Source organism: Amblyraja radiata, chromosome 1 (genome assembly GCF_010909765.2).
Source record: "Amblyraja radiata isolate CabotCenter1 chromosome 1, sAmbRad1.1.pri, whole genome shotgun sequence".
NCBI lineage: Eukaryota > Metazoa > Chordata > Chondrichthyes > Rajiformes > Rajidae > Amblyraja > Amblyraja radiata.
Window position 1 is genome coordinate 183883375 of NC_045956.1, and position 26529 is coordinate 183909903.

At 46.6% G+C, this 26529-nt stretch overlaps 1 protein-coding gene across 1 annotated transcript in view; it reads right to left on the reverse strand.

Moving 5' to 3' along the window:
* The window catches only part of LOC116982605 (nucleophosmin-like), a 110305-nt gene that overhangs the window by 78902 nt on the left and 4874 nt on the right, over positions 1–26529 (reverse strand). Inside the window, exons 2-5 of the mRNA XM_033035893.1 lie at positions 23713–23795; positions 20173–20292; positions 16483–16576; positions 4015–4121 (exon numbers count right to left, since the gene is read on the reverse strand). Of these exons, the coding sequence (XP_032891784.1) occupies positions 4015–4121; positions 16483–16576; positions 20173–20292; positions 23713–23795 (404 nt within the window). The remainder of the gene's footprint in view (positions 1–4014; positions 4122–16482; positions 16577–20172; positions 20293–23712; positions 23796–26529) is intronic.

A 26529-nucleotide genomic window follows, 5' to 3' on the forward strand; every position in this document is an offset into this window, starting at 1 on the left:
ATAGGGTGGTCAAAAAGGCTTTTGACAAATTGGCCTTCATCAGTCAGAGTATTGAGTATAGAAGCTGGGAGGTCGTGTTGCAGTTGCATAAGACATTGGTGAGTCTGCATTGTGCTCAGTTTTGGGCATTATGTTATAGAAAATATGTTGTCAAGCGGGAAAGGGTGCAGAGAAGATTAACAAGGATGTTGCCAGGACTCGAGGGCCTGAGCTACACGGAGAGGTCGTGCAACTAAGGACTCTACTCCTTGGAGAGCAGGAGGATGAGAAGTGATCTTATATAAAAATCATGAGAGGAATAGATCGTGAACGCACCCGATTAGGGGAATCGATAACCAGAGGACTTAGGTTTAAGACCGGGAAGGAAAAATTTAATAGGAACCTGACAGGTACCTTTTTCACACAAAGGGTGGTGGGTGTATGGAACGAGCAGCTGGATGAGGTAGTTGAGGTTGGTACTATCGCAACATTCTTGCTATTGAGGGAGTGCAGCATATTCTTGCTTTTGAGGGAGTGCAGCGTAGGTTTACAAGGTTAATTCCCGGGATGGCGGGACTGTCATATGCTGAGAGAATGGAGCAGCTGGGCTTGTACACTCTGGAGTTTAGAAGGATGAGAGGACATCTCATTGAACAATATAAGATTGTTAAGGGCTTGGACACGCTAGAGGCAGGAAATATATTCCCGATGTTGGGGGAGTCCAGAACCAGGGGCCACAGTTTAAGAATAAGGAGTAAGCCATTTAGAACGGAGACGAGGAAACACTTTTTCTCACAGAGCGTGGTGAGTCTGTGGAATTCTCTGCCTCAGAGGGCGGTGGAGGCAGGTTCTCTGGATGCTTTCAAGAGAGAGCTAGATAGGGCTCTTAAAAATAGCAGAGTCAGGGGATATGGGGAGAAGGCAGGAACGGGGTACTGATTGGGGATGATCAGCCATGATCACATTGAATGGCGGTGCTGACTCGAAGGGCCAAATGACCTACTCCTGCACCTATTGTCTATTATCTATTGTTTACGAAACATTTCAGTTCAGTTTTTCGACTGGATGCCAAATAATGATGAGACGGAGTACAGGAAAGAAGATTGGGAACATTGTGTCCTGGTGTGGAGACAACAACCTCTCTCTCAATGTCAGCAAGACAAAGGAGATAGTGATGGGCTTCAGGAAGTGAAGCGGTTCACACACCCCAGTCTGCATTGATGGTGCCGAAGTAGAGATGGTTGAAAGCTTCACATTTCTAGGGTTCAATCTCACCAACAACTTCTCCTGGACCACCCATACTGAAGCAACGACCAGGAAAGCACACCAACGCCTCTACTTCTTAGCAGGCTTAAGAAGTTTGGCATGTCCCCTACAACTCTCACCAACTTCTACAGATGCACCATAGAAATTATTTTATCAGGATGCATCACAGCTTGGTTTGGGAAAAACTCTATCCGAGACAGCGAATTGTGGACGTAGCCCAGATAATCACACTGGCTCCATCTATACCTCTTGTGACATTGGCTCCATCTATACCTCTTGCTGCCTCGGCAAGGCCACCAGCATAATCAAGGACGAGTCGCACTCTGGCCACTCCCTCTTCTCCCCTCCCATCAGGCAAAATGTACAGAAGTGCGAAAATGCACACAACCAGATACAGGAACAGTTTCTTCCCAGCTGTTATCAGGCAACTGAATCATCCTGCCACAACCAGAGAGCAGTCCTGAACTACTGTCTACCTCATTGGTGACGCTTGGACTACCCTTGATCGAACTTTGCTGGCTTTACCTCGCACTAAACGTTATCATGTATCTGTACACTGTAAATGGGTCGATTGTTATAGACAATAGACAATAGGTGCAGGAGCAAGCCATTCGGCCCTTCAAGCCAGCACCGCCATACAATGTGATCATGGCTGATCATCCACAATCAGTACCCCATTCCTGCCTTCTCCCCATATCCCGTGACTCCACTATCTTTAAGAGTGTTTCCTGCCTCTAGCGTGTCCAAACCCTGAATAATCTTATATGTTTCAATAAGATATCCTCTCATCCTTCTAAATTCCAGAATGTACAAGCCCAGCCGCTCCATTCTCTCAGCATATGACAGTCCCGCCATCCCGGGAATTAACCTTGTGAATCTACGCTGCGGTTCCGGATCCATATAACCAAGTCACTATTAATCCTAAAATAGACACAAAATGCTGGAGCACCTCAGCCAGACAGGCAGCATCTGGATAGAAGGAATGGGTGATGTTTTGGGTCGGGACCCTTGAGACTGAGAGTCAGGGGAGAGGGAGACACAGAGATAAGGAAGGGTAAGGTGTGAAAATGAGTGGGTATATGGAAAGAACTGCCAAAGGAGGTTGTTAAGGAAGGTATGATAACAACATTTCAGAGACATTGCAGTAGGTACATGGATAAGAAAGGTTTAGTGGGATATATGGACCAAATGTGTGCGAATGGGATAATTTTAGCTGGGGGATCTTGGTCGGCTTGGACGAGTGGGGCCAGAGCTGCTCCCATGCTGTAAGAAGACAGCATAAGGATTCAGCAGGATCCTTGTAAATCTCAATAATTTGGTACTCAGCATTTGAGAAGCCTAAAGCAACCCCGTAGAACTGCAACGCTCGGCGAAAACAAAAATCCAGTTAATACCAAGTTGCTCTTGCACGTCTCTCCATGAACCAGCTGTACTTCAAGATTGGCCAAGATTACGTGCATGCATCTCCCTTTAGCACGGCCCAACATTGTTGTTAGCCCGACAGGCATTCGGAAAAGTCGGAGTAAAATAGTGATTTATTTTTAATAAGAGGACATGTTCTCAGGAACCGCGGGGGAATCCATTCCCAGGGAGTGAACCATATTATCATCAACAACAGGCAAAAACATTTCAGGTCTTTAGGGGGCAAGATTGGGCACGCACGCTTTCGAGATGAGTAGCTGCAAGCACAGCATAATAAGTAAAGTGGATTTAATAGGGGTTTAAAATCACGAAGGGTTTCGGAAAGGTGTTTGCAACAGCAGGAGGATTGATACCAAGGACAACATTTTGAAGTGAGCTTCAGAACTCATGGAATCCTAGAGCCATACAGCATGGACACAGGTCCTCCGGTCTAATTTGTCCATGCCCCATCTACGCTAATCCCACCTGCCTGCGTTTGGCCCATATCCGTCTAAACCTGTCCTGTCCATGTACCTGTCTAAATGTCCCTGTCACCTTAAACCTAAGTCCTCTGTTTCTCGATTCCCCTACTCTGGGCATGTACCCAATCTATTAGTTGATTAGTTTAGATTAGTTTAGAGATACAGCGCGGAAATAAGCCCTTTGGCCCACCAAGTCCGCGCCGACCAGTGTTCCCCTCACACCAATACTATCCTACACACACCAGGAACCATTTACAATTTTACCGAAGCCAATTAGCCTACGAACCTGTACGTCTTTGGAGTGTGGGAGTAGGCAATAGGCAATAGACAAGAGGCGCTGGAGTACGCCATTCGGCCCTTCAAGCCAGCATGTTTACTGTGATCATGTCTGATCATCCACAATCAGTACTCCGTTCCTGCCTTCTCCCCATATCCCTTGACTCTGCTATCTTTAAGAGCTCCATCTAACTCTCTCTTGAAAGTATCCAGAGAACCGGCCTCCACCGCCCTCTGAAGCAGAGAATTCCACAGATTCACAACCCTCTGTGTGGAAAAGTTTTTCCTCATCTCCGTTCTAAATGGCTTGCCCCTTATTCTTAAACTGTGGCCCCTGATTCGGGAACATGTTTCCCGCCTCCAAAACCTTTAATAATCTCATATGTTTCAATGAGAACCCTTCTCATCTTTCGGAATTCCAGAGTGTACAAGCCCAGCTGCTGCAATATAGAAGCCCAGCCGTGTCAGGCAGCATCTCTGGAGAAAAGGAATAAGTGATATTTTGGGTCGAGACCCTTCTTCAGACTGAGAGTCACTCAGAGACATGTAAATATGTACACTAAAAAAAAACCCCACTAATAGCGCAAAAAGACAAAACCAATGTTCATACCTTTGCAGGTTGTTCTGCGGTGGAAGATGACTTGCGCTTCATAGGTTCTCTCCTGGCAGTGCCTTTCACCTGATCATCTTCGGATTCAGAATCTGAGTCGGGCACGCCTGCAAATTAAAAAAAATACTTACATAAATAATTATCCAAAATACATTTATGCGATCCTTAAGTATATGGGCACATCTCTCCAGAGATGCTGCCTGTCCCACTGAGTTACTCCAGCTTTTTGTGTCCATCTTGGGTACATGGGTACGTTGGTTTATTGTTGCAATGTGTACCGAGGTACAGTGAAAAGCTTTGTTGGACAGGCATTCCAAACAAATCAGGTAATACCATGTCAATCGCAAGTACAATACGATACGATGGCACTTTATTGTCAGACCGAGGTCTGATATTTGTTTTTGCATACTGCCATACAGTAAAATAAAGAACACAACACACAAATAGAGTCCAACATAAAACATCCCCACACAGCAGAATCGAAAAGTTTCCCACTGTGAGGGAAGGCACCAAAGTCAGTCATCTTCCTCTAATGTTCCTGATGGTCACCCGTGGTCGTGGCCTCCGGAGCCCTCCGCAGTCGCCGCTACGGGCGGCCCAACCGCTCAGGCCCGCTCGCCGGGATGATGGAACTCCGACGTAGGGACTGGAGGGCAACCTCCGCGGCTTGGACCTCTGAATCGGCCACCTCCTACCAGAGTCCGCGGCTCCCGACATCCCCAGGCTGAGCCGGGCGGAGATTCAACACTGGCGGCCCTCGGCAAAGGGGCCCAGTACTCCGCGATGTTGGAGTCAGCGCTGCCCGCGCTGGGGGCTCCGCGAACCACAGCTTTGCGATGTTGGAGCTCCGGAGCTTCAAACGGCGATCCAGGTAGGTATTGCCCGCTCCGCGGTGAATCCAGCGCCGTGCTGCCGAAGCCCTGGTCTCTGGTAGGAAAGGCCGCTCCGATCCAATGGTAGGCCGCAAGGAGGGGGGGCGAGGACGCATGTTTTACTGGCCTGGCATGGCCGAATACATCAACGACAATATGGCAGCTTGTGCTGTGTGCAATAGCATGGCACCTCTTCAACAAAAGCAACCACTTCTGCCACATCCTGTACCTGCGCACCCATGGTCTACAGTGGCAGCTGATTTATTTGAGTGGCACGGCAAGCAGTACCTGGTGCTTGTGGATTCGTATTCAGGATGGTTCGATATTGATTTTCTCAACAGCCCCACTTCCAGCGGCGTGATTTTGAAATTATCTCGTCATTTTTCCATCCATGGATCTCCAGGCAAGCTGTTGACTGACAATGGCAGCCAGTTCACCAGCCAACAATTCAGAGAGTTTGCCAGATGCTGGAATTTTCACCACATCACCAGCAGCCCTGAGTATCCACAGTCTAATGGGCTGGTTGAACAGGCTGTCCGGAGTGCGAAACAACTCATGGAGCGCTCTCACAGGGCCAAGTCTGATGTATTCCTAGATTTGCTCAACTTACGCAACATTTCTTGTGACCCTGCCTTGGGTTCCCCTGCTCAACGATTATTGTCAAGGCAGACCCGTACCTCGCTGCCCGTCGCAGAATAAACATTAATCCCACATGCCCTTCCACCTGAGGGTATTCAAACCAGGTTACGACAGAAGCGGGACATTCAAAAAAAATGGTTCGACAAGACGAGCAGGCCTCTGCCACCATTGACCAAAGGGCAGGCGGTCCGCTTACAGACTGACAAAGGCCATGAGCGTGTTGGAGTGATTTCTGGTCTAGCTTCGGAGCCACGCTCGTACATTGTTAGAACCGATGGCGGCACCTACGGACGAAACAGACAACATCTTCTGCCTGTGAAGGAGCCAATCCCTCCTCCTTATTATCCTGATCGTACAAGTTCATTTCAATCTGCATCTGGTGACCCTCATATGCTCTTGCCAGCACAGTTCCTCTGTCTGTTCCATCTTCGCCTGTGCCACAGTCTCCTGCTTCGACCCCAGAGACATTGGTCCACTCCCCCACGGTGCTGAAATCACCAAGTCTGTCCCCGTGGAAGAGGAATGGAGATGGCCTCTATCGTACACGTGCCGGTCGTGTTAGCAGGCCGGTCGTGAAGTATCCGGACTATGTTTGACTTTACATACGTTTGTCATCGGTTGTGATTTTCACTTTGCTTAGTTATTTATCCTTCTTTTTTAAGGATAAGGGGGAAATCTTTTAGGACCAAGATGAGAAAAACATTTTTCACACAAAGAGTGGTGAATCTGTGGAATTCTCTGCCACAGAAGGTAGTTGGGGCCAGTTCATTGGCTATATTTAAGAGGGAGTTAGATGTGGCCCTTGTGGCTAAAGGGGGTATGGAGAGAAGGCAGGTACAGGATACTGAGTTGGATGATCAGCCATGATTATATTGAATGGCGGTGCAGGCTCGAAGGGCCGAATGGCCTACTCCTGCACCTATTTTCTATGTTTCTATGGGTATAGTGCTATTGATTCTTTAAGAGGGGGGATGTAGATCAGTGGCTCATGTTATGAGTCATGCTTTTGTAGTTACGCCCATTAGCTTATTAGCGTCGCGATCTACTGCACTCCTCCGTATGATGTTAACTCTCAAGTAAGAGCTTGTAGTTGTTTATTCTAAATAAACAGTGTATAACCTGCCAAGATGTGAGGTCTTTATTATTACAAGGCCTCAAAATCAACAAGAGAGGACATGAGTTTAAGCTGAGGGGGAAAGATTTACCAGGAACCTGAGGAGCATGCTTTTTACACAAACTGTGATAGGTATTTGAAAAAAAGCTGTCGGAAGAGGTAGTTGAGGCAGGTACGATCACAACATTTAAATTTTTTTTGATAAGTAGGTCAGGATTAATATCGTTGGGGCATGTTGGTTGGCATGGACGTAGGGCCGAAGGGCCTGTCTCCACACTGTACGACTTCCATGACTCTATATGTCGTTCTTGTACAACTGTAATATGACATCCCAAATCTATACTCAATATCACTCTGTAAAGAGGCTGTGTATAAGATCATGAGGGGAATAGAAAGGACAAATGAGTCTCTTACCCAGAATAGCTATAGGGAAAGATGGGCAAAACAGGACTTTATTTCTTGGAGCACAGGAGGCTAAGTGATGATCTTATCGAGCTGTATAAAATCCTGAGGGGAATTGAGAGGGCGAATGCACAGATCCTTTACCCAGGATAAGGCAATCAACATCCAGATGACATAGGTTTAATATGAAGGGAAAGATTTAATATTGTACACTCTGGAGTTTAGAAGGATGAGAGGATTTCTTATTGAAACATATAAGATTATTAAGGGTTTGGACACTTTAGAGGCAGGAAACATGTTCCCAATGTTGGGGGAGTCCAGAACCAGGGGCCACAGTTTAAGAATAAGGGGTAAGCCATTTAGAACGGAGGCGAGGAAACACCTTTTCTCACAGAGAGTGGTGAGTCTGTGGAATTCTCTGCCTCGGTGGAGGCAGGTTCTCTGGATACTTTCAAGAGAGAGCTAGATAGGGCTCTTAAAGATAGCAGAGTCAGGGGATATGGGGAGAAGGCAGGAACGGGGTACTGATTGGGGATGATCAGCCATGATCACATTGAATGGCGGTGCTGGCTCGAAGGGCCAAATGGCCTACTCCTGCACCTATTGTCTATTAGGTGCAGGAATAATAGGAACCCGAGGGGTCACCTATTCACTCCGAAGGTGGTGATTATGCGGAACGAGCTGCCAAAGGTGACAGAAACTATAATAACAATTATAAGGCATTTAGACAGGAAAGGCTTAGAGGGATATGGGTAAAATACAGGCATTTATTTGCCTCTGTACTCCACAATTTGAGATTTGTAATAGAAAGTGGAAGTGGCGGCGCTGGGAACGGCGCTGGGAACGGCTGCGGCTCGCCTGCAGTCCGTTTGTCTTTTACTTTTTACTTTTTTGTGTTGTTTTTTTCGTTTTGTCTAGTTACGTTTTTGTTTTTTAGGTCGTGTTTATGTGGGGTGGGGGGTGAAACGGGGCTTGCTGTCTCTCCCTTCGGGGGAATACGACCTTTTTGTCGTATCCCCCTTCTCTGCCTCCGTCTACACTGAGGCCTAATGGCGGAGCTGGCGACCTCGGGACTCTGGAGGCAGCTGACAGGACTCGCCCTGAGCTCGCTCCCGTGAGGGTGGCCCAGCCCGGGGCTGGAACTGCGCTCTCGTGAGAGTGGCCTGGCGAGGGGCTGAGAGACTCTCCCGTGAGGGGCTGTGGCCCGTCGGAGTGGCCCAGCCCGAGGGAGAACGGCACTCCCGTCGGAGTGGCCCAGCCCGAGGGTGGAACGGCACTCCCGTCGGAGTGGCCCAGCCCGAGGGAGAACGGCACTCCCGTCGGAGTGGCCCAGCCCGAGGGAGGAGCGGCACTCCCGTCGGAGTGGCCCAGCCCGAGGGAGGAACGGCACTCCCGTCGGAGTGGCCCAGCCCGAGGGTGAACGGCACTCCCGTCGGAGTGGCCCAGCCCGAGGGAGAACGGTACTCACGTGAGGGCGATCCGGCTCGGGGCTGGAACGGTGCTCCGGTGGCTGGGACGGCGTTCTGGCGGCAGTGACCTGAGTCCTGGGTTCAGCCGCGGGCCAGCGGCTGCGTGTGCTGGACTGGAGGGCGGCAGCTTCGACCACCCCCGGGCCGCGGTGTTTGAACCGGCCCGTTTGCGGGGTTCGGTGAGCCGCGGGACTGTTGTGCCATCGCCCGGTGGGGAATCGCCTCAGCGCAGAGGGAGAAGAGGAGGGAAGAGACAGTAACCCTAAGATTTTTGCCTCCACCACAGTGAGGAGGTGCTTGGAGGATACACTGTGGTGGTGTTAATTTATGTTTATTGTTGTTTATTATTGTATGATTGTATGTATGACTGCAGGCACGAAATTTCGTTCAGACCGTAAGGTCTGAATGACAATAAAGGTATTCAATTCAATTCAATTCAAAAAGAAGCACATGTGGTTAAAGTGCACATTGTCAGATTTTAATAAAGGCCATTTTTATACATTTTGGTTTCACCATGTAGAAATTACAGCAGTGTTGATGCATTGTCCCCCCATTTCAGGGCACCATAATGTTTGGGACACAGCAATGTCATGTAAATGAAAGTAGTCATGTTTAGAATTTTATTTTGTTGCATATCCTTTGCATGCAATGACTGCTTGAAGTCTGCGATTCATGGACATCACCAGTTGCTGTGTGTCTTCTCTGGTGATGCTCTGCCGGGTCTGTATTGTTGCCATATTTAGCTAATGCTTGCTTTGGGGTCTAGTCCCTTTCAGTTTTCTCTTCAGCATATAAAAGGCATGTCAATGGCTTCAGATCGGGTGATTGACTTGGCCACTCAAGAGTTGACCATTTTTTAGCTTTGAAAAACTCCTTTGTTGCTTTAGCAGTATGTTTTGGATCATTGTCTTGCTGTAGAATGAACCACCGGCCAATGAGTTTAGAGGCATTTGGAAGTGCAGGGATTAGAGGTGTGTGGATCAAGTACAGGGAGATGAGATTGGTTTAACTTGGCATCATTTTCAGCACAAACAATGTGGGCCGAAATATCTGTTCCAGCACTGTACGGTTCTGCGTTCTAAGATCTGGATCGAAACTCAATTTATTTTAGCTGTAGTTCTTACAATTTACAGTTTAGTTTGTCACGTGTACTGAGGGACAGTGAAAAGCTTTTGTTGCGTGCTATCCCGTTAGCAGGAAGACAATGCATGATTACAATCGAGCCGTCTACAGTGTACAGGTACATGATAAAGGAATAACGGTTAGTGCCAGGTAAAGCCAGTAAAGTCCGGTCAAGGATAGACCCAGGGTCACCAACGAGGTAGATAGTATTTTAGACAACAGACAATAGATGCAGGAGTAGGCCATTCATCCCTTCGAGCCAGCACCGCCATTCAATGTGATCATGGCTGATCATCCCCAATCAGTACCCAGTTCCTGCCTTCTCCCCATATCCCCTGACTCCGCTATTTTTAAGAGCCCTATCTAGCTCTCTCTTGAAAGCATCCAGAGAACCTTGTAAACCTACGCTGCACTCCCTCAATAGCAAGAATGTCCTTCCTCAAATTAGGGGACCAAAACTGCATACAAGACTCCAGGTGTGGTCTCACTAGGGCTCTGCACAACTGCAGAAGGACGTCTTTGCTCCTATATTCGATTCCTCCTGTTATAAAGGCCAACATGCCATTCGTTTTCTTCAGTGCCTGCTGTACCCGCATGCTTACTTTCATAGACTGATGTACAAGGACCCCTAGATCCCATTGTACTTCCACTTTTCCCAACTTGACTCCATTTAGATAGTAATCTGCCTTTATGTTTTTGCTACCAAGTGGATTTTCTGTTTCTGTTTCAGTGGCCAGACTACAGCCCCTCCTGTCTTTGACCTGAATTGTTAGTAATTTCTCTTTCTTCCCACAGATGTAGGTAGAATTTAGATTTCAGACTTCCATAATTTTGCATTTTTTTTGTTATGTTTGATTTTCATTAAGGTTTCCCTCTCTGCAGGCTCTTTACACCCACAGAGAGATTGCATGTTCGATACACTACTGTGGCCATTTGTGCACCTAACCTCAGGTTTTTGGGTACAAAATTAAACTATCTCCAAAATCTGGAAAGCTCTTTGCAATAGTTACATCCGCTTCAAACAGAACCCGCTCCATTCACGTTTGCAATGATATGTGTAATGTTTCTGCAATGAAACACACTGACGCAATGTACCAGCACCCCTGAAAAGTTTTAAACTACATTTTCCAATATTATATAATTTTTATTTACATTTTAATTATTAGTTTATGTTCATAAGTTGTAGAATTCCCTGCCACAGGGGCCAGTGGAGGCGAAATCACTGGATGGATTTAAGAAAGAGTTAGATAGAGCTCTAGGGGCTAGTGGAATCAAGGGATATGGGGAGAAGGCAGGCACGGGTTATTGATAGGGGACGATCAGCCATGATCACAATGAATGGCGGTGCTGGCTCGAAGGGCCGAATGGCCGCCTCCTGCACCTATTTTCTATGTTTCTAAGTTACAGAAGCAAAATTAGGCCATTTGGCCCATCGTCTATTTCACCATTCAATCATGGCTGAATTATCTCTCCCTATTCTCCTGCCTTCTCCCCATAACCCCTGACACCCATACTGATCAAGAATCTATCTATCTCTGCCTTAAAAATATCCATTGACTTGGCCTCCTCAGGATTCTGTGGCAATGAATTCCGCAGATTCACCACCCTCTAAATAAATTTCCCCTCATCTCCTTCCTAAAAGAACGTCCTTTAATTCTGAGGCTGTGACCTATAGTCCTGGACTCACTAGTGGAACATCCTCTCCACATCCACTCTATCCAGGCCTTTCACTACTATATTAAAATTGATTAGTCACAAAATCAATATAGAAGAGGAGAATATATCGATGGAAATTGATAAATGTAGCTTAAAAGTGTATCGGCATAATTTTAGACAATAGACAGTTGGTGCAGGAGTAGGCCGTTCGGCCCATCGAGTCAGCATTTTGTCTACAAAACAAACTGCTGCATGCAACTCGGAACAGGTAGAGCAGGCAGTCTCACAGCGCCAGAGACCCAGGTTAATTCCTGACCTTAGGTGGTCTGTAAGGAGTTTGCATGTTCTGCCAGTGACAGCGAGGGTTTCCTCCGCGTACTCCAGTTTCCTCTCACATCCCAAAGATGTACAGATTTATAGGTTAACTGTAAATTGCCTAGTGTGTAGGGTGTGGAGGGAGAAAGTGGGAAAGCACGTAACTAGTGTTATCGGGTGATCAATGGTCGGTGTGGGCTCGGTGGGACGAATGGCCTGATTCCATAGTGCTTCTCCAAACTAAAGTAACTCTGCTTAGTAGTTTATTATTATTATAGACGATAGGTGCAGGAGTAGGTCATTCGGCTCTTCGAGCCAGCACTGCCACTCAATATGATCATGGCAGAGCTGCCAAGTTTTGTCTGAGCATTTCAGTATTCTTTTCTTTTTTTTAAATTTAATATTTTTATTAGAAGCAATGTACAGTGGTATAAACCATGGTATATAACATAATACATTTTGTGTACAACTTCTTGTTTTAAATGTAACGATATAAAAATAAGACGCAAGAAACTAGGAAAGATGAAGAGATTAAGGAAAGTAGTGATGTGTAGGCCCCAAAAGTTAACAATTGGTAATTTGAGGATAGAGAGAAAGAGCCCATAGAGATGTAGAAAAAAAGAGAAGACCAGAAAGGAAGAGCAAAAAAAAGAAATAGAAAAAAGGGGAAGAGAAGAGAAAAAAAAAGGAAAAGAAAAAACAGAACAGAAAAGGGATATACCTGCTTCATATCTTTCCACACCCCACCTAGTTCTGAAACGGTTAATTACCAGTTATGTTGCACCATATTATACGTAATAAATCGATGAAAGGCATTTCAGTATTCTAGTACCTGAAAATCAGTATTTTGCTGAGGAAATCAGTATTTTTACGCGGCGCCATTTTGCTGAAATGCTTTTTTATGTGCGGTCATACCCATGTAAGAGTACAAGCATGCATAACTTTGCTACCAATCGACACGTCTTCTACGCACCTTACTTGACAGTGCATTCATTGCCATCTCTTTGTATACAACTGCTTGAATAGTTGCTTCCTGCTTTTAGCACCAGATGATCATGTAGAAGCCATTTTGGAAGCCTCCATCTCCCTCCCTCTTTCTCTTTCTCTCCCTTTCTCTTCTTTTTTTCCTCCCTCCCTCCCCCTTGAGCCCACCCACCGTTCTGTAAAATGAAGGCCAATCCCAATGTAACTGCAATCCCACTGGTAACCTTTCACCACTAGGCTTATCCAAAATTCTACCACTGCCTGAAAAAATAATCAATGGCTCAACTTCCACTGCGAATGAGAATTCCAAAGACTCATTGTTATACAAGAATTTTCCTGAATAGTCTGTGACCCATAACGCTGTGGCCATAGTGCTATACGTAAAGCCCATTTCGCTATGTTTAAAGCCCATAACGCTCCAGCCGGTGGTGCTAAATTTAGTTCCCGCAGCGCTCCAGCCGATAGCTCTTCGTTTAAATTCCCACGCGTTAAACTGACAGCGCTCTGTTTAAACCTGGAGCGGGACAGGCAGCGACTCTGGAGAGAAGGAACGGGTGACATTTCTGGTCGAGACCCTTCTTCAGACTGAACTGAACTCCGTAGTTAAAATCCGTATTTAACACAAAATCGTACATCCGTATCCTAACCGCACTCCGTACAAAATACGGAAAATCCGTACTATTTGGCAGCTCTGCATGGCTGACCATCCACAATCAGTACCCCGTTCCTGCCTTCTCCCCATATCCCCCGACTCTGCTATCTTTAAGAGCTCTATCTAACTCTCTCTTGAAAGCATCCAGAGAATTGGCCTCCATTGCCTTCTGAGGCATAGAATTCCATAGATTCACAACCCTCTGTGTGAAAAAGGTTTTTCTCATCTTTTCTAAATGGCTTATCCCTTATTCTTAAACGGTGGTCCCTGGTTGTAGACTCATTGTCACATGTGCACACGAGGTGCAGTGAAAAGCTTCTGTTGAGTGCTATCCAAAGAAAATATTGTATGATTACAACAAGTTATAGATGACAGGTACTGCATTAACTGCAAGATAAAGTCTCCAATTCAAAGGTCTCCAATTAGGTAGATGGGAGATCACTTCAACTGCTGAGAGGATGCTTCAGTTGCTGGATGACAGCTGGGAAGCAAGTCTCTGAATCTGGAGGTGTAAGTTTTCAAACTTCTTTGCCTCTTGCCTGATAGCAAGTGGGGTGAAAAGAGAGTAGCGAGACTGGTCCTCGATTATGCTGCTGGCCTTGCCCAGGCAGCGTGAAGGTGTTGTTAAGTGGATTTTTAGAGATAAAAATTAATCTTTGCCTTTGGTTTAGGTTCACATGAAGAACCTTACACACCAGAAGAGATGGGCATGGAATAATACAGCAAAGCGACTGGCCCTTTGGCCTATAATGTCTGTGCTAGACATTATGCCAAGATGAACTAATCTCAGTTTTGATTAAAAGCATGTAAATTAAATCCATACACACTAAATCCATTGTAGACTTAAGAGCATTGCATAATAACGAGTCCATCAGTATATGTAGTGCAATTGTATTTATTTAGGACCTCTTTAATACTTCCATTTCAAAGACAGAGCATCCATCAGAGGAATTGCATTTGCTGTCCCTATAACGAGGGAAGATGACATGAGAGTAAAGACATCCCTCCCTCAATGGTTAATGGTTCCAAATGCTAGGATACTCACCCCTCCATGTACACGGGCAGCGCACAGCTTTGAGAGAATTTAACTGCTCACTGCCTTCCATGGATTGGCTTCAAGGGAAGCCCGGCCGACTGAAATAAAGCTGAGCAATAAATAACCTGCATCCAAAGGAAAGAGTGCAAACTATTCCTGGAAATTGACCCAAAAATGAAGGAAGCAAAATAAATAGCTTAATGTTAAAGCCTCCTTGTCGTGTGCTTTTTGTGAGTCCCTTTATTGTGCATGGCAACACCTCAGTACTTTGGTGCAAGGTCCATCATGTTCTCAAGCTCGTATCCAGATTCTATCGATGCTTCAAGATCCGATCCTTCGTTGAAGTTTTACCATCCGCCCATCGGTCTTTCAGATCCTAAACCAGGTGCTGATCTGCATCTTTCACCATCGGGCATGGCCATTCCAAATGTATCCAGCTCAAGCAAAGGAGCTAGAAACAGGGAATGCAATGGGGCCAACGGTTCTTTAAGTAGTGGTTGCATCAAATCTAAGCCAATCTGCAAACAGAAAATAACGGTCGTAAAAATGACGAACATGAATCAGAAAAAAAAAACTTCATTAATAATCTGTCAACAAAGCAAATGGGGCAAAAATACCGACAAAACTAAATGTTACCTCAATATATTATTCATTGAGTAATGCAATAGTTACACGACCACTTACCAAGATTATCCCCGATATGATCAGAATCCCAGGGACCATTTCCCTCCATGGTTTGCGTACTACCATGTCCTCTTTGGTCACAGAGACCTTGCGTTGAAGGGTCCTGGTCCGACATTGTTTCTTCATGCCTAGAGGTCGAACGAGAAGACTTTCATCCCAAATGAGTCCGAGCTGGAATCTTAAACATGTTCCAGGGTGAAAGGCCAATGTGAAAATCTACCGCCGGCATTAGTCCACCCAAGCATCAGTCCGAAGAAGGGTCCCGACCCAAAGAGTTCTCCAGGGATGCTGCCTGACCCGCTGAGTTACTCCACCATTTTCTGTCTTTCCACCCAAGCAGGTAACGGAAACGACATTTGAGACGGCTAGCATAGAGGAAAAGTAAGAAGCAAACGTTTTCTGCATTTCCAACATCAATTCAGAACAAGGGACCATAGTTTAAGAATAAGGGGCAAGTCATTAGAACGGAGACTTTTTCACACAGAGCGTTGTGAGTCTGTGGAGTTCTCTGAGGACGGTGGAAGCTAGTTCTCTGGATGCTTTCAAGAGAGAGCTAGATAGGGCTCTTAAAGATAGCGGAGTCAGGGGATATGAAGAGAAGGCAGGAACGGGATACTGATTGTGGATGATTGTTGTACTTCTGGTGGCGCTGGTGCCAGCAGCCTCCACCTTCATGTATCTTTTTGTTTTTATAGTTATGTTAAAGTGTGTTTTTATGTTTTTTTAACATGTCTTTATGTGGGGGAAGAGGGCACGGTAAGGGGGATACCGTCCTTCGGTCGCTTCCTGGAGAGGACGCGACTATTATTCGAGTCGCGTCCTCACCCCCCCAGCGGCCTACCTACCTGGATTGGCGCGGCCTTTCCTGCCGGGATCGACCAGAGCTCCAGCAGCTGCGGGACAGCGCTGTAACATCGCGGGGCTGGCGATGCCTTACGGGGGATCGCCGTCTGGAGCCCGGAGTGCTGGACCTGCTGCACCGACATCATGGAGCTGCGGTTTGCGGAGCTCCCAACGCGGGCGGCGCTGATCAACAACGCGGGGTCCTGCGACTCCGCCCGGCTCGGCCTGCGGACTCGGGAGCTGCGGACTCCGGCTGCGGGAGGCTGGCTGGACTATGGTGCCTTCCTCACCTTGGTGCCACTGTGTTATGTTGTGTCGTGGACTTTCTGTGTTTGTGCTTTTCTTTTTTTAATTCAATTTTATTTTTAATATGTTTTATTATTTATTATTTATTTATTTTTATGATACTGCCTGTAAGGAAAATTCATTTCGTTGTCTCTAATTGAGACAATGACAATAATTTTGAATACAATACAATGATCAGCCATGATCACATTGAATGGCGGTGCTGGCACCGAATGGCCTACTCCTGCACCATTGTCTATTGTTTATTGTCTATTGTCTAATCCCACCAAGATCATAGCTGACATGGACATACAACGCATAAGGAATTTTACACGGATACATTAATCAAATGGTTATTTTTTTAGGAGAAGGAGATAGGTTAAACACACACTCACCAATGATATGTTCCCCACTGATATAAATAGGACCAGAACCGGTCTTCAGGCGGAAACGGACTGGAGGAGACACTTCAAATCCACCCAGACCCATCTAGAAAAGACCAGCATTCAATATTTTAAATATAATACTCATTATCAAAAAGCAAAGTATTGGAGGAATCCACCAAATTCATTCACTTATACTTTATTATCACATGTATCTAGGTACAGTGAAATGCTGTGTTTTGCATACAACCCGGTAAATTCATGTAGCAGACCACACCTCAGCAGGTCAGGCATCATCAGTGTGGCACGGTGACGCAGCCGTAGAGTGCTCCCTTTCAGAGCCAAAGACCCGGGTTCGATCCCGAATACCGGTGCTTGTCTGAATGGAGTTTGTACATTCACCCATGACCTGTGTGGATTTTCCCTGGGATCTACGGTTTCCTGCCACAGGTCAATTGGCTTGGTAAAATTGTAAATTAATTGTCCCTAGTGTACGGAGGATAGTGTTAGTGTGCGGTGATCGCTGGTTGGCGCAAACTCGGTGGATCAAAGGGCTTGTTTCCGGGCTGTACCTCTAAATTAAACTGCGAGAAATGGATAGGCGACGTTTCAGATCGGGACCCGAAATGTCGCCCGTCTATTAGTCAGCCAGAGCGGAAACAGGCTCTTCGGCCTAACTTGGCCATGTTGCCCGAGCAGCTGAGTCACTCCAGCACTTCAAGTCTCAGAGGGCACAGGCTTAAGGTGAGAGGAGAGAGATTTGTAAGGCGATTCGAGGATGGTGGTTGCCTGAAACGAGTTGCCAGAGGAGTTGGGTACAATAACCAATTAATATCAATAATAAAGAACTATAGATGATGGTTCACACCAAAGATAAGACACTAAATGCTGGTAGACAAAAATGCTGGAGAAACTCAGCGGGTGAGGCAGCATCTATGGAGCGAAGGAAATAGGCAACATTTCGGGTCGAAACCCTTTCTGAGTTTCTCCAGCATTTTTGTCTACCTTCGATTTTCCAGCATCTGCAGTTCCTTCTTGAACACTAAATGCTGGAGTAGCTTAGCATGTCAGCATTTCTGTCAGTCTGAAGAAAGGTCCCAATCCGAAACATCACCTACCTGTTTTCTCCAATGATGCTGCCAGACCCGCTGAGACATTGGCTTTCATGGAAAGGTGCAGAAAAGATTTACGAGGATGTTGTCATGGCTCGAGGTCCTCAGCTATAGGGAGAGGTTTAGCAGCCAAGGATTTTATTCTTTTATACTTAGGAATTTATACTTTTTAAAAATTATACAATGGATAATTGGCCTCTGTAAATCCCCCCATGTCTGCAAGGTGTGGTTGAGAAAGTGGAATATACAACTAGTGTGAATGGGTGTGCGAAGGTCTCCATGGAACATGTTGACCGTTATGGGCCTGTCCCACTTAGGCAACTGCAGGAGACTATGTAGTCGCCACATGTTCGCGGGTGGTTACCGGGAAGTCGCCTTCATGGTCTGGGAACTAGTCGCGGCCTCATTATGGTCGCCGCAAATTTTTCAACATGTTGAAAAATTAGCGGCGACTGGAATGAAGCCGCCATGGAGAGTAGCGAGAATTCTCCCGTCGTTGGTGGGTCACCAGGAGGTCGAAGGTTCTCGTAGGCTGTAGCCGGTGCTGACCTGTGAATTTCATTGGTTCATTGGGGGGGAAAAAAAACCATAAGCAATAATTTTCAGAACCAAGGATAACCAATGTTAAAGGCCCACCGAACTTCACAGCCGTGTATCTCTGGCTTCTTTAAAGTTGTCTCCACTCCTTCTCTCCCCTCATCCTTTAAAGGACTCGCCGTACACTGTGCTTTAGCCATTTTAATAACAGCAGCAACCTTCCTATTCATCGCGGTGTGTGTGTGTCTACATCACCTTGGCTTTGCACCGTGTGAATTTCAGACCACCCCCCCCCCCCCACTTGCCCTGTCTCCCGCCTGCATAACGGGGTATGGGTGCGTGCGTGTGAAGCCAACCGTGCGGGTCTCTAACACTAAATTGTCAGACAGATGAAAACAAGGAGCAAATCTATTAATGTTTAATTGTACATAGCCTTATCACACCCAACAACAGATCATGTGTGGCGAGGTTGTATCTCTGGGGAAAAAGGATGGGTGACAGTCCTATGGCCTACCCGTAATGTCACCCATCATTTTTCTCCAGAGATGCTGACTGACCCGCTGAATTACTCCAGAACTTTGGCTATCTGCAGTATAAACCAGCACCTGCAGCTCCTTTCTACACAACAGGTGGACAGTGACTACTTTCTGGTGGACAGTGACACCGGGAGCCTGCTGGGAGACTGCTTTTCGGGGCTTCCGCAACGGCGACTTCTCCCGACCGAGTCGCGGGGTCGAGGAGTACCTGGAGCGGGGCCTGACATCGCCCGGCGCGGCTTCAACGGCTGCGGGACTTTGCTAGCGCCCGCCGGAGGCTCCAACAACAAGACCCGGAGCGCGGCCTTGCATCACCCGGCGCGGCGTTAATGGCCGCGGGACAATTGCCATCGCCCGCCGGGGGCTTTGACTCTGACATCGGGAGGGGAATGGGGAATGCAGGGGAGAGATAAGTTTTTTTGCCTTCCATCACAGCGAGGAGGAGATGCGCTGTGATGGATGTCTGTGTAAATTGTGTTGTGTCTTGGGTCTTTTTTTCTTGTGTGCATGACTGCAGAAACAACATTTCACTTGAGCCTCTATGAGGTTCAAGTGACAAATAAATTGTATTGTATTGTAGATCATATGTGGTTTGGACACAAAATGCTGTAGTAACTCAGCGGGACAGGCAGCGAGTCTGGAGAGAAGGAATGGGTGATGTTTCGGGTCGAGACCCTTCTTCATACTGGGTCTCGACCTGAATCGTTCCCCATTCCTACTCTCCAGAGATGCTGTATGTCCCGCTGAGTTACTCCAATATTTTGTGCCTACCCTTGATTTAAACCAGCATCTGCAGTTCTTTCGTACACATATGTGTTTTGGAGATGCAAGTAACGTCCTGAGCAAAACAAAGTGTTGCGTGGAGCAACTCAATGGATGAGGCAGCATCTGTGGAGGGAATGGAAAAATAATGTTTCGGGTTGGGATCCTTCTTCAGTCTCTGTCTTAAAAAGAGGTTTACTAATCCAAAGTGCAGAAGCAACTCATCAGGCCAGGCAGCATCGCTGGAGAACATGGTTAGGTGACGTTTTGGTCTGGGGCCCTTCTGCAGACTGATTGTGAGTGCGGTGAAATGACTGGGAGAGAGGGAGGCAGGAGAAAGCGTGGCAAGTTACAGGTGAATACGGGCAGATGGTTGAAAACAAAGACCAGAGCATAAAGCTGAAGGCGGGGTGGGAGATTGCAACCTTCACGTGGTCCGCCCTGTTTCGACGAATGCAATCAACCTGGCCTGCACAATCAAATAAGATCAAATAGAACAAGTTGTCCTACAACTTTAGGCTGTGCACGCTACACGCAAGAAGAAGAAAAACTGAAGGTGAGAGACAAAAGGATTGAATAGTTGGGAATTGTTGAAGCCGGGGAAGGAAATAGGCGAGAATCCAGTTGGGGGTAACAAGGTAAGAAAGTGGGTTGGAGGGGGTCACCGAAAATTGGAGTATTCAATGTTCACAAATGTCTTAAATATATCAAAACAAAGCCTTGTACCCTTGTATACAGATAAAAAGGCCACTTACTGAAGTCAGAACGGACGGTTTCAGAGATGTTAAGGGCATTTTAATCATTTTCCCATTGGCACTCATGGCTTCCAGCTCAATGACATGCAGTTCATCCTTCGTTTCTGGCCCCACACATACCTGCCAACATGGGAATGGGGAGCAGTTTCAAAAAGCAATTCAACAGTACACGTCAAATCCAGCTCCTTCCTGGAGCTTCACCAAAGCAGGAGGAATGAGAAATTCTCCAGCCTCAAGATCAAATACAACATCTACACATTTATAGAACACCGAACATAGACACAAAATGCTGGAGTAATTCAGCGGGTCGGGCAGCATCTCTGGAGGACATGAATAGGTGACATTTCGGTTCAGGACCCTTTTTCAGACATAGACCCTTCTTCAACTCTGCACTATAAAGATGATAAGGTCATAAGTCTGAACAAGGGTCTCGACCTGAAACGTCACCAATTCCTTTGCTCCATAGATGCTACCTCACCCGCTGAGTTTCTCCAGCATTTTTGTCCACCTTTGATATTTCCAGCATCTGCAGTTCTTTCTTAAACATAAGGTCATAAGTGATAGGAGTAGAATTTGGCCATTCGGCTCATCAAGTCTACTCCACCATTCAATCATGGCTGATCTACCGTTCCCTCTCAACCCCATTCTCCTGCCTTCTCCCCATCACCCGACACCCTTAATAATCAAGAATCTATCAATATCCACCTTAAACATATCAATTGACAGCCTGCACAACTGTCTGTGGCAATGAATTCCACAGATTCACCACACTCTCACTAGAGAAATTTCCTCCTCAACTCCTTTCTAAAGGTACGTCCTTTTATTCTGGGGCTGTGGCCTCAGAATAAAATTTCAGTCTCCAGTACATCCGCAGAAAGGAAAATGGGCAAAAGTTGTTGAATTGGGCAAAGTTTTTGGGCGGCACAGCGACGAAGCGGTAAAGTTGTTGCCTTACAGCGGCAGAGACCCGGGCTCGATCCCGACGACGGACGCCTCACGTCAGTACGGAGTTTTTACGTTCTCTCTATGACCCCGCAGGTTTTCACCAGGTGCTCCAGTTTCCTCCCACACTCCAAAGGCATACAGGTTTGGAGTTTAATTGGATTAGGTAAAATGGTAAATTGTCTGTAGTCTGTATAATCGTGCTAGTGTATGGGGTGTTCACTGGTCGGCGCGGACAGGGTGGACCGAAGGGCCTGTTTCCACGCTGTATCTCTAAAGTCTAAAAAAAAGTGGACATGGGCAAAGCTTTCCACTTCCCCCACAAGGAGCGGCGAGTGCCTGGAACACTCTGCCAGGCATGTTGGAGGAGGCAAACCTATAGTGGCTTTTCACCACTATCGTGATGATAGGTAGGTACATGGATGTGCAGGGAGTGGAGAGATGTGGATCAAGTGCAGGCAGAGGAGATTGGTTCAACTTGGTTTGGAACAGACAGTGGGCCGAAGAGCCTGTTCCGGTGCTGTACTGTTCTGGTTCTTAACCTGGTCAGTTGTTGGAAATGTGAATCTGCGGCTGTCAAGATATAGTTTGGGCTGGGGTGGGGGGGTGCGCTTTGGTCCAGGAATGAGCTGCTCAAGACTTTCCTGTTGCTCATCCTTGCCCAGCTCACTGTTCCTTTGGGCCTCCAAGTCGGTGCTTGTCCATCTGCTTGCTTCACTAGCAATATTGCACAAGAGCAACTTAATTAGAGGACTCGACACTATTTTTATTCTTTTCAGCGCTTTTTAATCTTTTCCCCATTTTAGCTAGAGCCAGGTGTCATTCCTCTGGCTAGACGTTAAATACTACTGCTTCTCTAACTTGTATCTCTCATTCCAAGACCTTAAATTTGTGGGCCACGCTTTTTGATTTTAGGCAATTTGAAAGCTCCTGTGATGCAACACTGGAGATAAGTGGATGAAAGTAGATTACATAGTGTGATCATTTTCACTTCAAAGGTGATAAAGTGCTCTAATTTGCCCTGTGGATTGTTGGGTAGCAATTTCTTGGTTCTTTGTAAAACACGAGCATGCTTTCTTTGCAATTCCAAACCGATTATTCTGACTAGTTGCATTTGATTTGTGCCTTTTATAGCATAGTCATCCAAAGGCCTTTTGTCTGAAGGAGGACTAGTACCGAGTCACAGAATGAGCTAAAAGCTTAACCACTGCAAAACCCTGTGAAGGACGATTAGTTATGGGAGGCAAAGGTCGACAAAAATGCTGGAGAATCTCAGCGGGTCGAGACCCTTCTTCAGACTGAAGAAGGGTCTCGACCAGAAACGTCACCTATTCCTTCGCTCCATAGATGTTGCCTCACCTGCTGAGTTTCTCCAGCATTTTTGTCTACCTTCGATTTTTCCAGCATCTGCAGTTCTTTCTTAAACAAGTTATGGAAGGCAAGTCGGCTGCCTGGGTAATTGGGATTTAGAAAAGCCAGGAGTTCAATAAAATGTTCTTGTAAGCTGGCAGGGGTGAAGGCAGTGACAATGTTTAGTTTAATTTAGAGATACAATGCGGGAACAGGCTCTTTGGCCCACTGCGGCCGTGGCGAACGGTGATCCCCGTACACTAGCATTATCCTATACATTAGGATCATATAAAATATTACCTAAACATACGAACCTATACATCTTTGGAGTGTTGGAGGAAACTGGAGCAGCTGGAGGAAGCCCATGCAGTCACGGGAAGAACGGACAAACTCCTTGCAGACAGCACCTGTAATCAAGGATTGAGCGCAGCAGGTCCCTGGCGCAAAGGTAGCAAATCTACCCCTGCACCACGTTTAGGAAGGCAAATGAATTAGTCATACACTGATACAATGTGGGAACAGGCCCTTCAGCCCGACTTGCCCACACTGGTCAACATGTCCCAGCTACAATAGACAATAGACAATATTTTTTTACACTAGTACCACCTGCCCCCTTTTGGTCCACATCCCTTCAAACCTATCCGTGTACCCAAGATAGACACAAAATGCTGGTGTAACTCAGCGGGACAGACATCATCTCCTGTCTGAGATGCTGCCAGTCCTGCAGAATTACTCCAGCATTTTTTGTCTATCTTCGATTTCAACCAGCATCTGCAGTTCTTTCCTACACATTCCATCCATATACCTGTGTTTCTTAAATGTTGGAATAGTCCTTGCCTCAACTACCTCCTATGGCAGCTTGTTCCATGCACCCACCACCGTTTGTGCGAAAAAGTTACCCCTCAGATTCCTATTAAATCTTTTCCCCTTCACCTTAAACCCATGTCCTCTGGTCCTCGATTCCCCTACTCTGGGCAAGAGACTCTGTGCATCTATCCGATCTATTCCTCTGATGATTTTATACAACTCAATAAGATCACCCCTCATCTTCCTGCGCTGCAAGGAATAGAGTGCCAGTCTGCTCAACCGCTCCCTGTAGCTCAGGCCCTCCAGTCCTGGCAACATCCTCGAAAATCTTCTCTGTGCCCTTTCCAGCTTGACAACATCTTGACACCTGCACTCAGAACAAGGTCAGGAGAGGGGAGACAGGTAGACTTTCCGATTGCACACACAGCTCACGATACTCACCGTTCTCAGGACCAGTTGGTGTGCCGTCGAATCATCCTGCACCTTGAACTTGTACTCTTTCTTTGATCCTTCCAGCATGCACCCTGCACAATGAGAATTTAAACTGTAAATATAATCAACTGCTCCCACCAACACATTTGGAAATTAGTGCACACATTAACTCTCGAGCCAATAGACAATAGGTTCAGGAGTAGGCCATTTGGCCCTCCGAGCCAGCACCGCCATTCAATGTGATCATGGCTGATCACCCCCATATCCCCTGACTCCGCTATTTTTAAGAGCCCTATCTAGCTCTCTCTTGAAAGCATCCAGAGAACCTGCCTCCACCGCCCCCTGAGGCAGAGAATTCCAGACTCACCACTCTCTGTGAGAAAAAGTGTTTCCTCGTCTCCGTTCTAAATGGCTTACTCCTTATTCTTAAACTGTGGTCCCTGGTTCTGGACTCCCCCAACATCGGGAACATGTTTCCTGCCTCTAGCGTGTCCAAGCCCTTAACAATCTGATATGTTTCAATGTTAATGTTGATTTAGGAAGGCTATGGCTGGTTTTTGAGTGGGGGGGCAAAAACATAATTGATGCAGATTCATTCCAAGTTTTAGCACGCCTTAGTGTATTAGAAATCACCATAGGAAGGTTGCAAGGAGTAGAACAGCTTTGAAAGTCAGTCAAAAGCCTGTCTGAAACTTACTGACTGGTCTTCCAGTGCAAGGAGCTATCCACTAGGGTCCCAACCAAAATGTCTGAAGAAGGGTCTCGACCCGAAACGTCACCCACTCCTTCTCTCCAGAGATGCTGCCTGTCCCGCCGAGTTACTCCAGCGTTTTGTGTCCATCTTCAGTTTAAACCAGCATCTGCAGTTCCTTCCTACACATGTTCTCCAGGGATGCTGCCTGATCCGGCAAGATATTCCAGCACTTTGGCGGCACAGTACGTGCAGCGTTGGAGTTGCTGCCTCACAGCGGCAGATACCCGGGTTCGATCCTGACTGCAGCTGCTGTCTGTCTGGAGTTTGCACGTACTCCCGGTGACGGCGTGAGTTTTCTCTGGGTGCTCCGGTTACTTCCCATATTCCAAAGACGTGCAGGTTTGCAGGTTAATTTGAAAAATTGAGACTCATGCTGTTCGAAGGTGAGTCTCGCAAATGAGTGCAATGTTCCTGCATTGCACCATGATCTATGAATAAACTGCATTATGTCATTTCAAAGTCTGTGAAAATTATCGTTTAGTTTGGAGATAAAGCAAGGAAACAGGCCCTTCGGCCCACCAAGTCCATGGCGACCATCAATTGCCCATTCACACTAGCTCCATGTTATCTGACATTGCCTCCACACTACAGTCAGGATCAAGTCCGGGACTCTGGCACTGTGAGGCAGCGGCTCTATCAGTTTAAGAAACAAATTGCTAAGAACAGGAAACCCATTTAGTGACACCGGCCGAGCATTAAGTGTTAACTAGAACAATAAAAGACTCTAAACACTTTTTCCAACGATCTAGCAAGTTTTTTTTCCCCACCCACTTGGAATTGAGCCTCAGATTTAAGCAATTTGAAAGGCAGAAACTGTAGAAATGAATGGATTTGTCAGCTCTAGAAACATGATCTTAGAGATTTATAAGAGCATGAGGGGAATAGATAGGGTAAAAGCAGACTCCTCAACCCATAGTAGGGAAATCAAGAACCAAAGTACAGACAATAGGTGCAGGAGTAGGCCATTCGGCCCTTCGAGCCAGCACTGCTATTCATTGTGATAATGTCTGATCATCCACAATCAGTACCCCGTTCCTGCCTTCTACCCATATCTCTATCTTTAAGTACTCTTGAAAACATCCAGTGAATTGGCCTCCACTGCCTTCTGAGGCAGAGAATTCCACAGATTGACAACTCTCTGGGTGAAAAAGTTTTTCGTCATCTCTGTTCTAAATGGTCTACCCCTTATTCTTAGACTGTGGCCCCTGGTTCTGGACTCCCCCAACATCGGGAACATGTTTCCTGCCTCCAGCTTGTCTAATCCCTTAATAATCATATGTTTCAATAAGATCCCCTCTCATAATCTAAATTCCAGTGTATACAAACCCAGTCGATCTATTCTTTCAACATATGACAGTCCCGCCATCCCGGGAGTTAACCTGGTGAACCTACACTGCACTCCATCAATAGCAAGAATGTCCTTCCTCAGATTTGGAGCCCAAAACTGCACACAATACCCCAGGTGTGGTCTCACTAGGGCCCTGTACAACTGCAGAAGGTGAGAGAGGGAAAACATTAACAGGAACCCGAGGGGGAACTTTGTCACACAGAGGGTGGTCTTCTTTTTCTTGCGAATGAAACATAAACCAAAGGAATAGTTAGATCTCAAGCCGGGTGTTCAGCAGCCAAGTTGTTGTCTCTGCGTCAATGTCTGCTAGGCCCCTGATCTCCATTTGGTGGGTGGTAGAGCGGGCACCCAGAGATGACATGGTTGGTTGTCTGTTGTTCTGCTCCGCATTCACAGGCTGGGCTCTGGCGGAGCCCGCATCTCCACATGCTGGCATTAAAACGCCCAACTCCGGTACGAAGTCTGTTGAGTATCACCCATGCTCCTCTGGGGAGGTCAGATCCTGGACAGCTTTTATCTGGTGAAGAGATGTAGCTGTGTAATGGAGATGAGGTTGTCTTTCACTCCTGTGACCACTTGGTGGTTATCCAGTGTGCTTTTGTCTCAGTTGTTGTTAGGACGTTGTTAGGAGAGGGTGGTGGAATACATGGAATGAGCTGCCAGAGGTCGTCGAGGCATGTACTATCGCAACATTTCAAAGCCATTTGGATAGGGATATAGATAG